At 41.5% G+C, this 13,422-nt stretch overlaps 1 protein-coding gene across 6 annotated transcripts in view; it reads right to left on the reverse strand.

The window, feature by feature from the left end:
- The window catches only part of LOC133413001 (zinc finger protein DPF3-like), a 31,273-nt gene that overhangs the window by 13,900 nt on the left and 3,951 nt on the right, over positions 1-13,422 (reverse strand). For all 6 annotated transcript variants that reach the window (XR_009769820.1, XR_009769819.1, XR_009769818.1 and 3 more), the window contains exons 2-3: positions 5,284-5,444; positions 2,495-2,602 (exon numbers count right to left, since the gene is read on the reverse strand). Coding sequence is in view for 1 of the 6 variants with exons in the window: in XM_061696855.1 (XP_061552839.1) it covers positions 2,495-2,602; positions 5,284-5,444 (269 nt within the window). In the remaining 5 variants the exon portion in view is untranslated. The remainder of the gene's footprint in view (positions 1-2,494; positions 2,603-5,283; positions 5,445-13,422) is intronic.

A 13,422-nucleotide genomic window follows, 5' to 3' on the forward strand; every position in this document is an offset into this window, starting at 1 on the left:
ACTGTTTTATAAACTTTGCCCTTGATCCTAGCAGAGACTCTTCTGTCACATAACACACCTGACACCTTCCTCCACCCGTTCCAACCTGCTTGAACCCGTTTCTTCACTTCCTGACCACACTCACCATTGCTCTGGACGGTTGACGCCACTTCATTGTGTGGCTCATCAACTTTATTCCTCTATAGTTGCCACAGCTCTGCACATCACCCTTGTTCTTAAAAATGGGCACGAGCACACTTTTCCTCCATTCCTCAGGCATCTTCTCACACAATAGAATTCTATTGAACAAGCTGGTCAAAAACTCCACAGTCACCTCTCCAAGATGCTTCCATACCTCCACACGAATGTCAACAGGACCAACTGCCTTTCCATTTTTCATCCTCTTTAATGCCTTTCTAACTTCCCCCTTACTAATCATTGGCACTTCCTGGTCCATCACACTTGCCTCTTCTACTCTCCCATTTTCCTCATTCATCAACTCCTCGAAGTATTCTTTCCATCTACCTAGCACACTACTGGCACCAGTCAACATATTTCCATCCCTATCCTTAATCACCATAAACTGCTGCACATCCTTCCCATCTCTATCCATCTGTCTGCCCAACCTGTATAGATCCTTTTCTCCTCCTTTAGATTACAACCTGGCATATATGTCATCACATGCCTCTTGTTTGGCCTTTGCCACCTCTACCTTTGCCCTACGTCGCATCTCAATGTAATCCTTTCGCTGTCCTTGGTCCTCTAAGTGCCCCACTTCTTCTAAGCTAACCTTTTTCCTTGTATGATTTCCTGTACTGTGATGTTCCACCACCAAGTCTCCTTCTCTCAAGATATGATGTAATCCACCTGTGTTCTTCTACCTCCGCTCTTGTAGGTCACCCTATGTTCCTGCCTCTTCTGGAAAAAAGTGTTTGCTACAGCCATTTGCATCCTTTTTACAACGTCTACCACCATCTGTCCCTCCAAGTTCCTTTCCTGGATGCCGTACTTACCCATCACTTCTTCATCACCCCTATTTCCTTCACCAACATGTCCATTACAATCTGCACCAATCACGACTCTCTCTCTGTCTGGGATGCACAAAACTACTTCGTCTAGCTCCTTCCAGAATTTCTCTTTCACCTCTAGGTCACATCCTACCTGTGGGGCATAGCCACTAATCACATTATACATAACACCTTCAATTTCAAGTTTCAGCCTCATCACTCAATCTGATACTCTTTTCACCTCCAAGACATTCTTAGCCAACTCTTCTTTTAAAATAACCCTGACTCCATTTCTCTTCCCATCTACACCCAAATAGAGAAACAACCATTCGCACTCACATTCACACCTATGGACAATTTTGAGTCTCCAATTAACCTACCATGCATGTTTTTGGAATGTGGGCGGAAAACGGAGTACCCGGAGAAAACTTTAAAATGTAATATTCAACTATTTAATTCATCCGATCGCACCAGTATGACAATCCCTCTGTGTCAATGCACTCAAATATTCCTATTAAATCAATTGCTTTTTCATTTTTTTTTGTATATGGGAACACAGTTACCTTGATTCAAACCAACCAAAAATATTACTAACCCAAAGTGTGGCCCTGCTTGTAGGATTAGCATTTAGTGTGTGTGTGTGGGGGGGGTATTTTAAAAATAAATTCCACTTTTGAGTCACATGCATACTATCTTTCCTGTTCTGAATTCCTGTTGAAATGTGTACACATATTTTTCCTGCCACCGGACAGGGATCAATGAGGTTATCAATAAATAGCATGTGTAAAAATCAATCAGGAAAACAGCATCAACTAGAACTGCATGATCATAGTCAACCACATGTACAGTATATACTGTGCTATATATTTTATAAGTAAATATTCTTGAACAACAACCAACAAAAATCAGGTTCTAACAATGTCATTTTCAATCAAACTGTCTTTTGAATGACAACAAGCAGCTGTGATATATTAGGCATACTGCCCCTATTAGGAAGTGAAAGCGATATGATACCATAATGTTTTGAGTTAAATGTGTATATAAGTGAAACATCCCAGTGGGTTTACAAGGCTTGGACAACACAACCAAGTTAATTGAAACTACTTGCAAGACACACAAGTCGATAAAAAGGGTTACACGAGCTAAAAAAACAGGCTGAAGTAGAGAGTGGGAGAATATTAAGGGGCAGGGTCAATGCAACGTCTCAAAGGACACGCAGGAGAAGGTCTAACCTTATTCCACAACATTTATTATTAAATAGGCTCTGCAGTGGGCCAGCTGCCGTTCGGCGCTCCCAGCAGCGGTAAATCTAATTAGGTGTTCTCTTCACAAAACAAGTTCAACAGCCGTGCAAACATGGTGACAGTTCATCCTGTGGAAAAATGACATGCGGTCTCTTTTGCTGTACAGCTGATACAGAGCTACAGCGTACTTTTAGTAAGATTATTCCAGATCATCATTAAAAATCGCACAGAGAGGAGGCGCATCTCGGCAGGTGGCGCGCTTACCGAGCTTGAGACCAAAGATTCCCAGGCTGGGGTCGGTGGTGGTGTGCAGCCGTCTCTTCTTTCGCCAGCAACGGGCCGGATACGTGTACATCTGCCCGGCCGCTACACCTTGTCAACCATTGAACACAAGCAATAAGACTGTTTCAGTACTTTTCCAATAGAGAGTACCTGCTCCACTGTACTCCCTTGATTTGGGGAAGTCGGCTTGCCATCATAAAAGACACATATTATACAGGAGACATATACTATTTTTAGCGACTTTTCTGACCCCTCTAACATTTTATTTTAACTAGCAACAAGTCTGTTACTTATTATTATTATTATTATTACTTAATAGAAGTCTCCTTTTTGTGGGTTTTATTGGAAGACTTCTGGAGACTTCCTCCTAAACACACCTCTGCATCCAGACTGTAAATATTGCCACTTGAGTGAAACCATCAACAGCTAATTTAACTGTGACAACACACTTCGGCAAAATTCTGAATGGCGTGCTCACAGACACATGACAGGCGGGCAGGAACTTCAGAGACCCAACTACTTTTATACAAACAATTACATTTTCCGTAATTGTCCACATTGAAATAGTATAGTGGGAATCCATGAAAAACACGCTGCACTGAACACACCAGTCGGAATGAGCTAACAATGGCAGTAGACTGAGAATGTCCTGTATTTACTTCTCACGTGTTGCAACTGTAAAGTACAGCAGTAGGGTAAGCTAACATTAGCATTTCTGTTTATTTTCTAGCTGTGTAATGTTACAGCCATCCATCTTCTATACCACTTATCCTCACTGAGGTCGAAAGTGTCCTAGAGCCTATCCCAGCTGACTTTGGGCAAGAGGCAGGGTACACCCTCATCTGGTTCCCAGCCACACATACAGTATAGACAAACAAGCATTTACACTTACACCTAAGAATGATTTAGAGTCTTCAATTAACTTAACAATCTTTTTGGAATGTCGAAGAAAAACTGAGTACCTGCAGAAAGCCCACGCAAGCACGGAAAGAACATGCAAAAACCACACTGGACGGCCTGGGCCCAGATTCAAACCAACAGCGTCAGAACTGTAAGGCGGCTGTACTGACCACTGTCTACCGTGCTGCCCACTAATGTTACAAGGGTACAGCAATGATTAATTTGCGCATCCAATGACCGACCAGCAGTGGTTTACGTCACCCATATGCAATCAACTCAGACTTGGAACCCTGGCTGATCAGGTACTGGTAACAGCAACTGGTTTTACTGGAAGAAAATGTAGTGAGTAGAGCTGTGTTGAGACGAACAGGAACCGTGCTTTGGAAAAAGGAGCACCACACTCGTACGCAACCAATTTACAAGGAACTTTGTAGAGTGCTGTGGATGTGCAAACCATGAAACCGTAACATTTCCATGTCGTTTAATCACTGCTTTTGCAATGTAAACATAAGCATTATGTCTTTAGTAATGTTCAGCACGATTGACTCTGTGATTGCCTTCCACCACACTCCTTTCTTCTGTACAGAAAACAATATGAAAATAATTCTGCTCATGTCTCTTTAGCAACAGGAATTAAACTCGCTGATTGCTTTTTCTAAAACTAGTCCATAGTGGTGTTTTTCTAAAACTAGTCCATAGTGGTGTCGTAATAATAATTAAATACATCTCGCTAAGTTGGCGACACTGACAGTGCTTTTGTGCACGTCAGTAAGGACGCGCTTTGAATTACGCAAGTTGCTAAACATACCACAGCAATTTGAATTAATCGATAAAAAGGATTCATTGCCCAGCCTAAGGATCGGAATGCAGTGTTGCCTTGAGATTAGAGTGACCCGATTTACAGGGTTTTTCACGATACGACCCGTCATTTGGTCGATTTTTTGCTTCGACTTCCAAGCAAAAATTTTAGGATTCGAGCATATGGTGGCAGTTAACGCAACTCAACTCACAATAAGAAGCACTTTGGCAAATAGTGAACCATTCTTCAAAAAAGAGGCTACAAGCTGTTTAATGCCACTCCCAGTTGAAGTATACTGTCAAACTAAACCTAAAACTAAGAGAATTCTGTATTTAAAAACATCCACATACTTGGCTTTTAATCCGCCATCTTAATGCTAAAACTAACAAATAATAGGAAAAACAATGTATAACCATTTAAGCAACTGATATTTGAACACAAATGGTGCAGCAACACATTTAGACATTCAATATAACAGTACTCACAGTCATATATTCTTTATCCTCCTTGGAGTGTCTATACTGTACAGACGTCTATGCACAGCATATCAGTCTCTCTGTCTTATACTTTCCCGAGGTGGCCAAGGCGGGTAGTAGCACAATTGCCATTCAATAAATGCAAAGTGTGACAAACTGTTCAATCCTTTTTTAATTTCGATTTAATTATGTCATTACTTGTTTTATCAAATACAATTATAGTGTGCAATTTTCCCATTTAAAATTGTTTTGTTGTTTTTTGGGGAGGCTGGAGTAGATTAATGGCATCCCCATTCATTTCAATGGGGAAAGTTGATTTAACATGAGTGATTTGAGTTATGGATCTAATTAAACTCATATCTCAAGGCACACCTGTGTAGGTGGGAATAAACCATTTTCAATTTAGCCATTAGAGTCCACTTGCATCGGGGCCAAGTGCACCTGCTAACTGGAGCCTGATCTATTCCATCAAAGTAGTCAGACATGTTTAGCGCTATTCCGGTCTTATGATATGTCTATGCATGTTATGAATAAAGATGCCCTCAACTATAATTAGAATTTCAATAATTGTTATATTGTATTGCGTGTGTGCTCACCTGGGCTGCGGTGATGTCGTTCCATCCAGATGTAGCAGTTGTTCTGGGCCACGCCGGTTTGTGAGTCCAGGAATGGCAGGCGCACGCTGCGTTCGGCGCACAGGCGGGCATTGTAGCTGCGGCACTGCTCAATGGCGTCCTTATAAAACTGGTCGCCCAACCTGACAAGTGGTAGCACCAGAGGTTAGCCACAAAAAAAGGAATTTTGCACAATTTAAATGTATGTATTATTATCCAAACCGGGGAACCCAAGGCCGAGAAAACCAAAACACCGAAAGAAATTATTATTATTCGTAAAATTGCATTTATGGCTGTGACCATGTACTAACCTCACTACAAATCCCATCACAAAATTGTTTTTCCCCATATTGGTCATTATTGATACATATCACGTGGCCCGCGACCCTCGTGAGGAGAAGCGGCTCAGAAAATGGATGGATGGATGGATGATACATATCACGATATGAAACAAATCACTATTTTTTTTTTACCCCCCCCCCCATCTTAAATGTTCCCCGTTACTCGTAGCCTTTTCATTTAAATATTTATTTTCTGTCAATAGTTCAACATGACATGGAATATTATACAACTGCGTAACACAAATAAAAAAGCATAATCGGACCATAAAAGCTTTCAGGTTTGCTCATTCCAATTTACACCCAGGGAGCAGAGTCCATTAAGGTAGTCATCCTTTGAATCCCTTGTTTTCAACGGTGCATACGTGTAGCATGTCTTTCGCGATACAATGTATTTGTTGTTTTCGGATGGGGGGGGGTGCACGATGACATCTTTGACAAGAAAAGGGTCGAAAAGTCTGACAAGATAACGAGTAGGTTCCCACAGCTGCAGGAGTAGATTACAAACATTAGCTAGCGCCTGCTGAGTCTGCTAATGTTCTGTGGGCGTCAACCTAACTTGGCATGGTGATATTGACGCCACATGATTAGTTCAGTGCAGAGCAACTCACATTATTAGCCACAGCTATTGGCTATTCGTATTTTCTGTCAAAACATAGACAAATGCAGTCCATTGAAGTCAATGGACTGTGTCTCAAATGTTTATCCAGCAAAATTTATTTTGAGAGATTTACCTTTATCGTCATCCAGCCCTAATCAAGACATATTTTGACCGACTGAAACTGAGACGTCCACGGAGCACGCCACATCATTGTTGTTTCCCGCTCCGAGCTTTATCCAAACAAGCGCACTCTGGCCACGGTTTTTGTTTTGCGTCATCACAACATCCTGTTTCGGCCGTTTTGTTTCGGCGACAAAATTCTTTCTGTCAAAAACCACAAATACACTTTTGGGCCATTTTAAGCTGAAATTTTTCTGCGACAGACCCTTCTATAATTTAGTTCAAAAGTCACAGTGGCAAATATAATGCGCATTAGTTAAGCGACGTGAACAAACCCAGTGAATATACGGTGGTGTCAAAGCCCCAAAAGTAAAATTGGAAAAAAAAATTCTGATCAAATATACCTCAAAAGAAAAAATAACCCAAGTTGAGCTCAGTGAGCACCTGAATGAACTCCATAGGTTTTTTGTGAAGTGATGGAAAAGATGAAAAGTCTTATGATACCCATAGAATCAGATAAGGAAACCTTACTGCAACATAGGAAATGGTCTGGCTGCTCAGTACAATATCACCAATACCATAAAACATTAATGGCATATACTGTACAGTACATATTATTATTAGTACATATTAATTCATTCATTCATTTTCCGTACCGCTTATTCTCACTAGGGTCGCGGGCATGCTGGAGCCTATCCCAGCTATCTTCAGACGAGAGGCGGGGTACACCCTGAACTGGTCGCCAGTCAATTGCAGGACACATATAAACAAACAATAATTCGCACTCACATTCACACCTATGTGAAATTTAGAGTCTTCAATTAAGCTGCCATGCATGTTTTTGGTATGTGGGAGGAAATCGGAGTACCCTGAGAAAACCCACACACAAACGCTACACAGGTGGGGCTGGAATTTGAACCCCGGTCCTCAGAACTGTGAGGCAGATGTGCTAACCAGTAGGTCACTGTGCCGCCAGTACATATCCATCCATCCATTTTCTGAGCCGCTTATCCTCACAAGGGTCACGGGAGTGGTGGAGCCCATCCCAGCTATCATCGGGTAGGAGGTGGGGTACACCCTGAACTGGTTGCCAGGCAATCGCAGGGCACATACAAACAAACAACCATTCGCACTCACATTCACACCTATGGGCAATTTAGAGTTGTCAATTAACCTAGCACGCATGTCTTTGGGATGTGGGAGGAAACCGGAGTACCCGGAGAAAACCCACACGCAAACTCTACACAGGCAGGGCTGGGATTTGAACCCCGGTCCTCAGAACTGTGAGGCAGATGTGCTAACCAGTAGGTCACTGTGCCGCCAGTACATATATTTATTTAAAAAAATAATAATAATCAAAACATTTAAAAAAAAAAAAAAACGATAATGGCTAATGACTAGCATGAAAATGACAAATTTGTGGTTTAAAGATGTTTTGCTATACAAAAATGACCATTTATCATGCATGCTATTGGCTCGTTTTCCATCTGGCTCATTAAATGTCTCCTGTGACAAGAGAGCAGTTAAGACTCTCAGACTTAGTTCCACTTTCCTGAGCACCACTGAGACTTTGGCTGTCCCTTAGCGTTTCAGTGTTAATATTCAAAGTGGGATGGCGAAGGATATTTCACAGTCAAACCCTCAATCTCTGCCACATGCCTGCTATGGTAATTAGCCTACTTAATTAATCTCGGCCGAGTGGCGCGCACAAGGGCAGGTTCTAATTTAACTATGTCAAAGATGGAGGGTAAACGCTGAGGCTCCTGAATAGGTGTTATTTGTTCGATTTCTATCATCTGTTGTCTTCCGGGGGAGGCCAATGGGCCAAATCATGCCACGGGTCATCCTAGTTGCAACATGGGATCTCGGCATCGCCAGGGCATAATGAGTTCCCTCCACGTGTTTTCAATTACAACATTAGGAAGACAGCCATTTTGAAGGCAAACTAATGAGCTGACTGCTGCGAGTCGAGTCTGGAATCGTTAAGTGGACCTGGGGAGGCGGGAGCCTTGCTTGTCCTCCTCTCACCCCCGTCTCCGCCTACAGCCCTGGCTCCTGACGAGACAATGCGGAGCAGATGAACAGCCGTGTCAGGAATGCAGTCCGCACAAAGCCTTTTACACTGTGGCTCGGACAAAGTCGCAGTGTGTGAGGCCATGTGGAACAAGTGGAGAGTCACAGGTACTGAGAATCCAAGACAACTAGATGTCAAGAATACTATTTGACTAATTACAGTCAGCCCTTTCAATATGCACCGTCTTCCAAATGGTTAGGCATATGCCTTTGTTTATTAGCCTAAAAAACAAATGTGATTTATTAATGCATATTGTATATCAACAATTATATTGCGGAGGTTAAGGTATATTATCTTATAAAACAATGTGCGTGTCTGTGCATGTGGGTTGTTTCAGGTAAAAAAACTAGATAGCGATTATCGCAGGGATACATTCCAGACCCACCCGTAATAGGGAAAAACCTGCTTTATAAAGAGACCGCACACTCTAAACACATTCAAACTTATCAAAACACACCTCAACTCAAAACACAATTTTAAGCACATTATACCTGTATTTGAAAACACACATATGCAATGTAGTGTCGGCGTCTTATTTGCCTTTAATATTGAGTGTCTGGGTGTGAGATGTGGCTGAGAGAAGCTCTTGAAGGAGTGTGCTCATTGTGTTTGCGTGTTTTACTGTTCTCAAAGCATTCGGTAAATGGCTGAAATGGGGCATTGGCAACTGTGGCTTTCCTTTCCCACATGTGAGGGCATTACAGTAAGTAAGTATACTGTACTCAGGACATGGAATCGATCGCAACTGGACTGTTTTGGCTCTCTCAGAAGGCGCATCCTCTCATCTGAGCAGGCTTCATCAGTTCATAGACTTTGTTACAACAGCACCAGGCTCATGCTGTCCTAACTAAGCCTTGTTGCATGAACTGATGACGCCTGCTCGGATGAGAGAAGAAACACCTTCTAAGACAACCAGAACAGTCCAGTTGTGATCCATTTCATGCCCTCAAAATGACCTGGATGAATGAAAATATTCATAGGTATGTATATGAAAAAACAAAAAAACTATTGCTTAAAAATCTGCAAAATGACAACAACAACAAAAGAAGATAATGGGAGAACACTGTAAAGGAACTAAATTGGAATTGGGAATAGAGACTGCTAACCAATTTAAACAATGTATATTTTTTAAATCCATTAAATGATTGTTAATTTTACCCAGCCAATCAAGGAACTTTGAATGTGCATCCCTAAATGTGATGTTTTTCTCCAAATGCACATCAAACTCCAGGCTGTGCCCTTCACTGCCATTCCTCGACATCAGCACACATCACTGATGGAACGCGACATGACATATCAGCTTACAAAAGCGCAGACCAGCTGTAAATGGTCCCTGAAGTGGACTCAGCTTGGAAGGCGCACTCAATGGGCATGCCACATGGAAGCAGCACTCTTGAGACCACTCAAGTTGAATGTCGGATACTAATCAGGCTCAGTGACTGTGTTTCGGGGGCGTCGGTCGGGTTAAGGCAATACATGCGTGGTTAAAAATCTTTATGTTGGTGCAGGCAGCTCTGAGAAAAGAGCCCCTAGCCACAAGGTGGGAGATCCTTCTGACACATGTAAAGGGGTACAGAGTCATAGCTCCTTCCCTTTTACTCACTCAGTATTAAAATACCGTTTTTGGCTGGGCATTCAGGGTTGAATAACTAAAGATTTTTTGCAGTCAACTAAAAAGTGATCCAAATCGAGTTGAAGTTGATTAATTTATAACAAAAAATATTTTTTTCAGCACAGTACAGCTGTCCCCAACCTGTTTTGCGCCACAGACTAGTTTCACGTAAAGACAGTCCAGAGGTACCGCTGGTATGAGTCTTTTAAGGATAGCAATGATTGACTAACCAGCATTTTCATCCACCACCAATTTATTTTCATACTCTCGTACCCACGAAGATGTAGGACGATTGTGTCACCTTGTCGGCCGGACCTTTCGCTGCTCCACAGAGCGTTATGGTCCGGCGACAGCAGGAGACGAATAAGTCGAAAGTCCTCTGTAAAGTAGCTGATTGGAAGACGAAATGCCTAAAACCCGATTAGTCGACTTCAAGCATCGAAGGTACATAAAAGTAAAGTTGATTTGACTACTACCGGTTGACTTTGATTTCTGTTGTCCTCCTGATGGTCATTCTATCAAATTAACTTAATGAATAAATTTGCCCAGACTGAACAATGGCACACTATTAGCTTTCCACCAGTGTGTGATCTGTATGTTTTGAACTCCTGCCTCAACGCCAGGATTGCATCAAGCAGAATAATGCTGCCTAGAAAACTTTATATTGTCAAATTTTACATAGTTGACGTAACATTGTTCTTTAGACAATAAACTAGATGAGTCTCATCAACAGTGTACTCGGGTAGTGTATTAAATTTTAGCTCAACCGATTCATCTGTCCATTTTCTATACTGCTCATCCTCACTAGGGCCACGGGTGAGCTGGAGTGGTGTACACCGTGGACTGGTCGTCAGTCAATTGCAGGGCAAAACTAGACAACCGTATACACTCGCATCTATGGACAAATTTTTAGACACTCTGGACTAGTCACCAGTCAACTGATTCAAGTCACAATACATCAATTCCACAGAATAACAGGATTCTTCACGACAAACCGATAACTATGCTCATCCGTACTGGGGGAACACCACATTTGGCCCTTTTACCCTTTTTATTTAACTTGGGAACAATACTGATTCTTCACATTTTACATCTGCAACCTGTTTATTCGCATACCGTACAGTCTGTCAATGCAGTAGCTGCCGAACCAATTGCCATTTAAGAGCAGTCAGGCAAGTTTTCAACACTCGTACTATACATCTAAAAATAAAATTAATTACCTTTTTTTTTTTATGTCCTGTACACATGTTGTACATAGTGTTCTTTGGGGTAAATTCTCTTCCCCAAATTGTTTGAGTTGCATAAAGCATATCATAACATTTAACACACAATTGTTCATGTTGTTTTGGATGATTCTAAAGTCACTAGAAAATCTAAATGTAATCTTTTTCTAATATACTTGCAATACACTAAAACAAAGGGGGAAAACTGTATTATAATAAAAAAAAAAAAAAAAGTATTCTTATATTAAGGAAAGAAACTATTCAGTTACTAGGCCCTGTGTGGAAAAAGTAATGGCCCCCTAATAACTGGTTTAATAGATTTTTTTTCCTTAATAAATGGAATCACCATTTATACACAGCATGGGTTACATTTGTTTGATGATCAGAAACATTAAAGTAGGGAAAATATGCAAAAACAAGGATTTGAGAAGGGGGCCAACTTTTTCACAGCACTGTACTTATTATGATTAATTATAACTTATTATGGTGGGTACGAAAAGTATTCAGACCCCCTTAAATTTTTCACTCTGTTATATTGCAGCCATTTGCTAAAATAATTTACTGGTAAGTTCATTCTTTTTTCCTCAGTGTACACACAGCACCCCATATTGACAGGGGGAAAAAAACAGAATTGTTGAAATTTTTGGAGATTAAAAAAGAAAAACTGAAATATCACACAGCCACAAGTATTCAGACCCTTTGCTGTGACACTCATATTTAACTCGGGTGCTGTCAATTTCTTCTGACCATCCTTGAGATGGTTCTACACCGTCATTGGAGTCCAGCTGTGTTTGATTATAATGTTTGGACTTGATTAGGAAAGCCACACACCTGTCTATATAAGACCTTACAGCTCACAGTGCATGTCAAAGCAAATGAGAATCATGAGGTCAAAGGAACTGCCTGAAGAGCTCAGAGACAGAATTGTGGCAAGGCACAGATCCGGCCAAGGTTACAAAAAAATAATAATAATCTGCACAGTGGCCACCATAATCCTTAAATTGAAGACGTTTGGGACGACCAGAACCCTTCCTAGAGCTGGCCATCCGGTCAAACTGAGCAATCGGGGAAGAAGAGCCTTGGTGAGAGTGGTAAAGAAGAACCCAAAGATCACTGTGGCTGAACTACAGAGATGCAGTCGGGAGATGGGAGAAAGTTCTAGAAAGTCAACAGTCACTGCAGTCCTGTTTTTCAGCTGCTGCGACAGGACGACTTGTTGCAATCGAAGGAAAGATGAATGCGGCCAAGTACAGAAATATCCTGGACGAAAACCTTCTCCAGAGTGCTGAGGTCCTCACACTGGGACTAAGGTTCACCTTCCAACAAGACAATGACCCTAAGCATACAGCTAAAATAACGAAGGAGTGGCTTCAGAACAACTCTGTGACTGTTCTTGAATGGCCAGGCCAGACCCCTGACTGAAACCCAATTGAGCATCTCTGGAGAGACCTGAAAATGGCTGCCCACAAACATTCACCATCCAACCTGACAGAACTGGAGAGGATATGCAAGGAGGAATGGCAGATGATCACCAAATCCAGGTGTGAAAGGCGTGTTGCATCATTCCCAAAAAGACTCATGGCTGTATTAGGTTGCTTCTACTAAATACTGAGCAAAGGGTCTGAATACCTATGGGGCTGTGTAATATTTCAGTTTTTCTTTTTTAATAAATCTGCAAAGATTTCAACAATTCCACTTTTTTTCTGTCAATATGGGGTGCTGTGTATACATTAATGAGGAAAAAAATTAACAAATGATTTTAACAAATGCCTGCTGCAATATAACAAAATTCAAAATTTAAGGGGGCCTGAATACTTTCCGTACCACTGTATATTAAATATGGTATGATGTTAGTAGTCTGGCCCCTTTGACATCAAATTAGGCTGTATGTATATTGTGGCCCCTGAACTACACCCCTGTAACTAAAGCATCAACATGCAGCATGAGTGGCACTTACTTTAGATTTTGCCTCCAAATTAAGTGGTTCTGTCACAACCCAATCGCTTCTTGTCACACTTCATAAGGCAGATTGTGCCAAAACTAAGTCACAATTTGTTGTGGTTAAGTGAGCCTTTCAGCTCCGCCTGCGGTATGAGCTACACAGCCTTGGCATCATGCAGTTAGCGGCTGCATGAAATGGAACAAAAGCTAAT

Source organism: Phycodurus eques, chromosome 14 (genome assembly GCF_024500275.1).
Source record: "Phycodurus eques isolate BA_2022a chromosome 14, UOR_Pequ_1.1, whole genome shotgun sequence".
In the NCBI taxonomy this organism is placed as follows: Eukaryota; Metazoa; Chordata; class Actinopteri; order Syngnathiformes; family Syngnathidae; genus Phycodurus; species Phycodurus eques.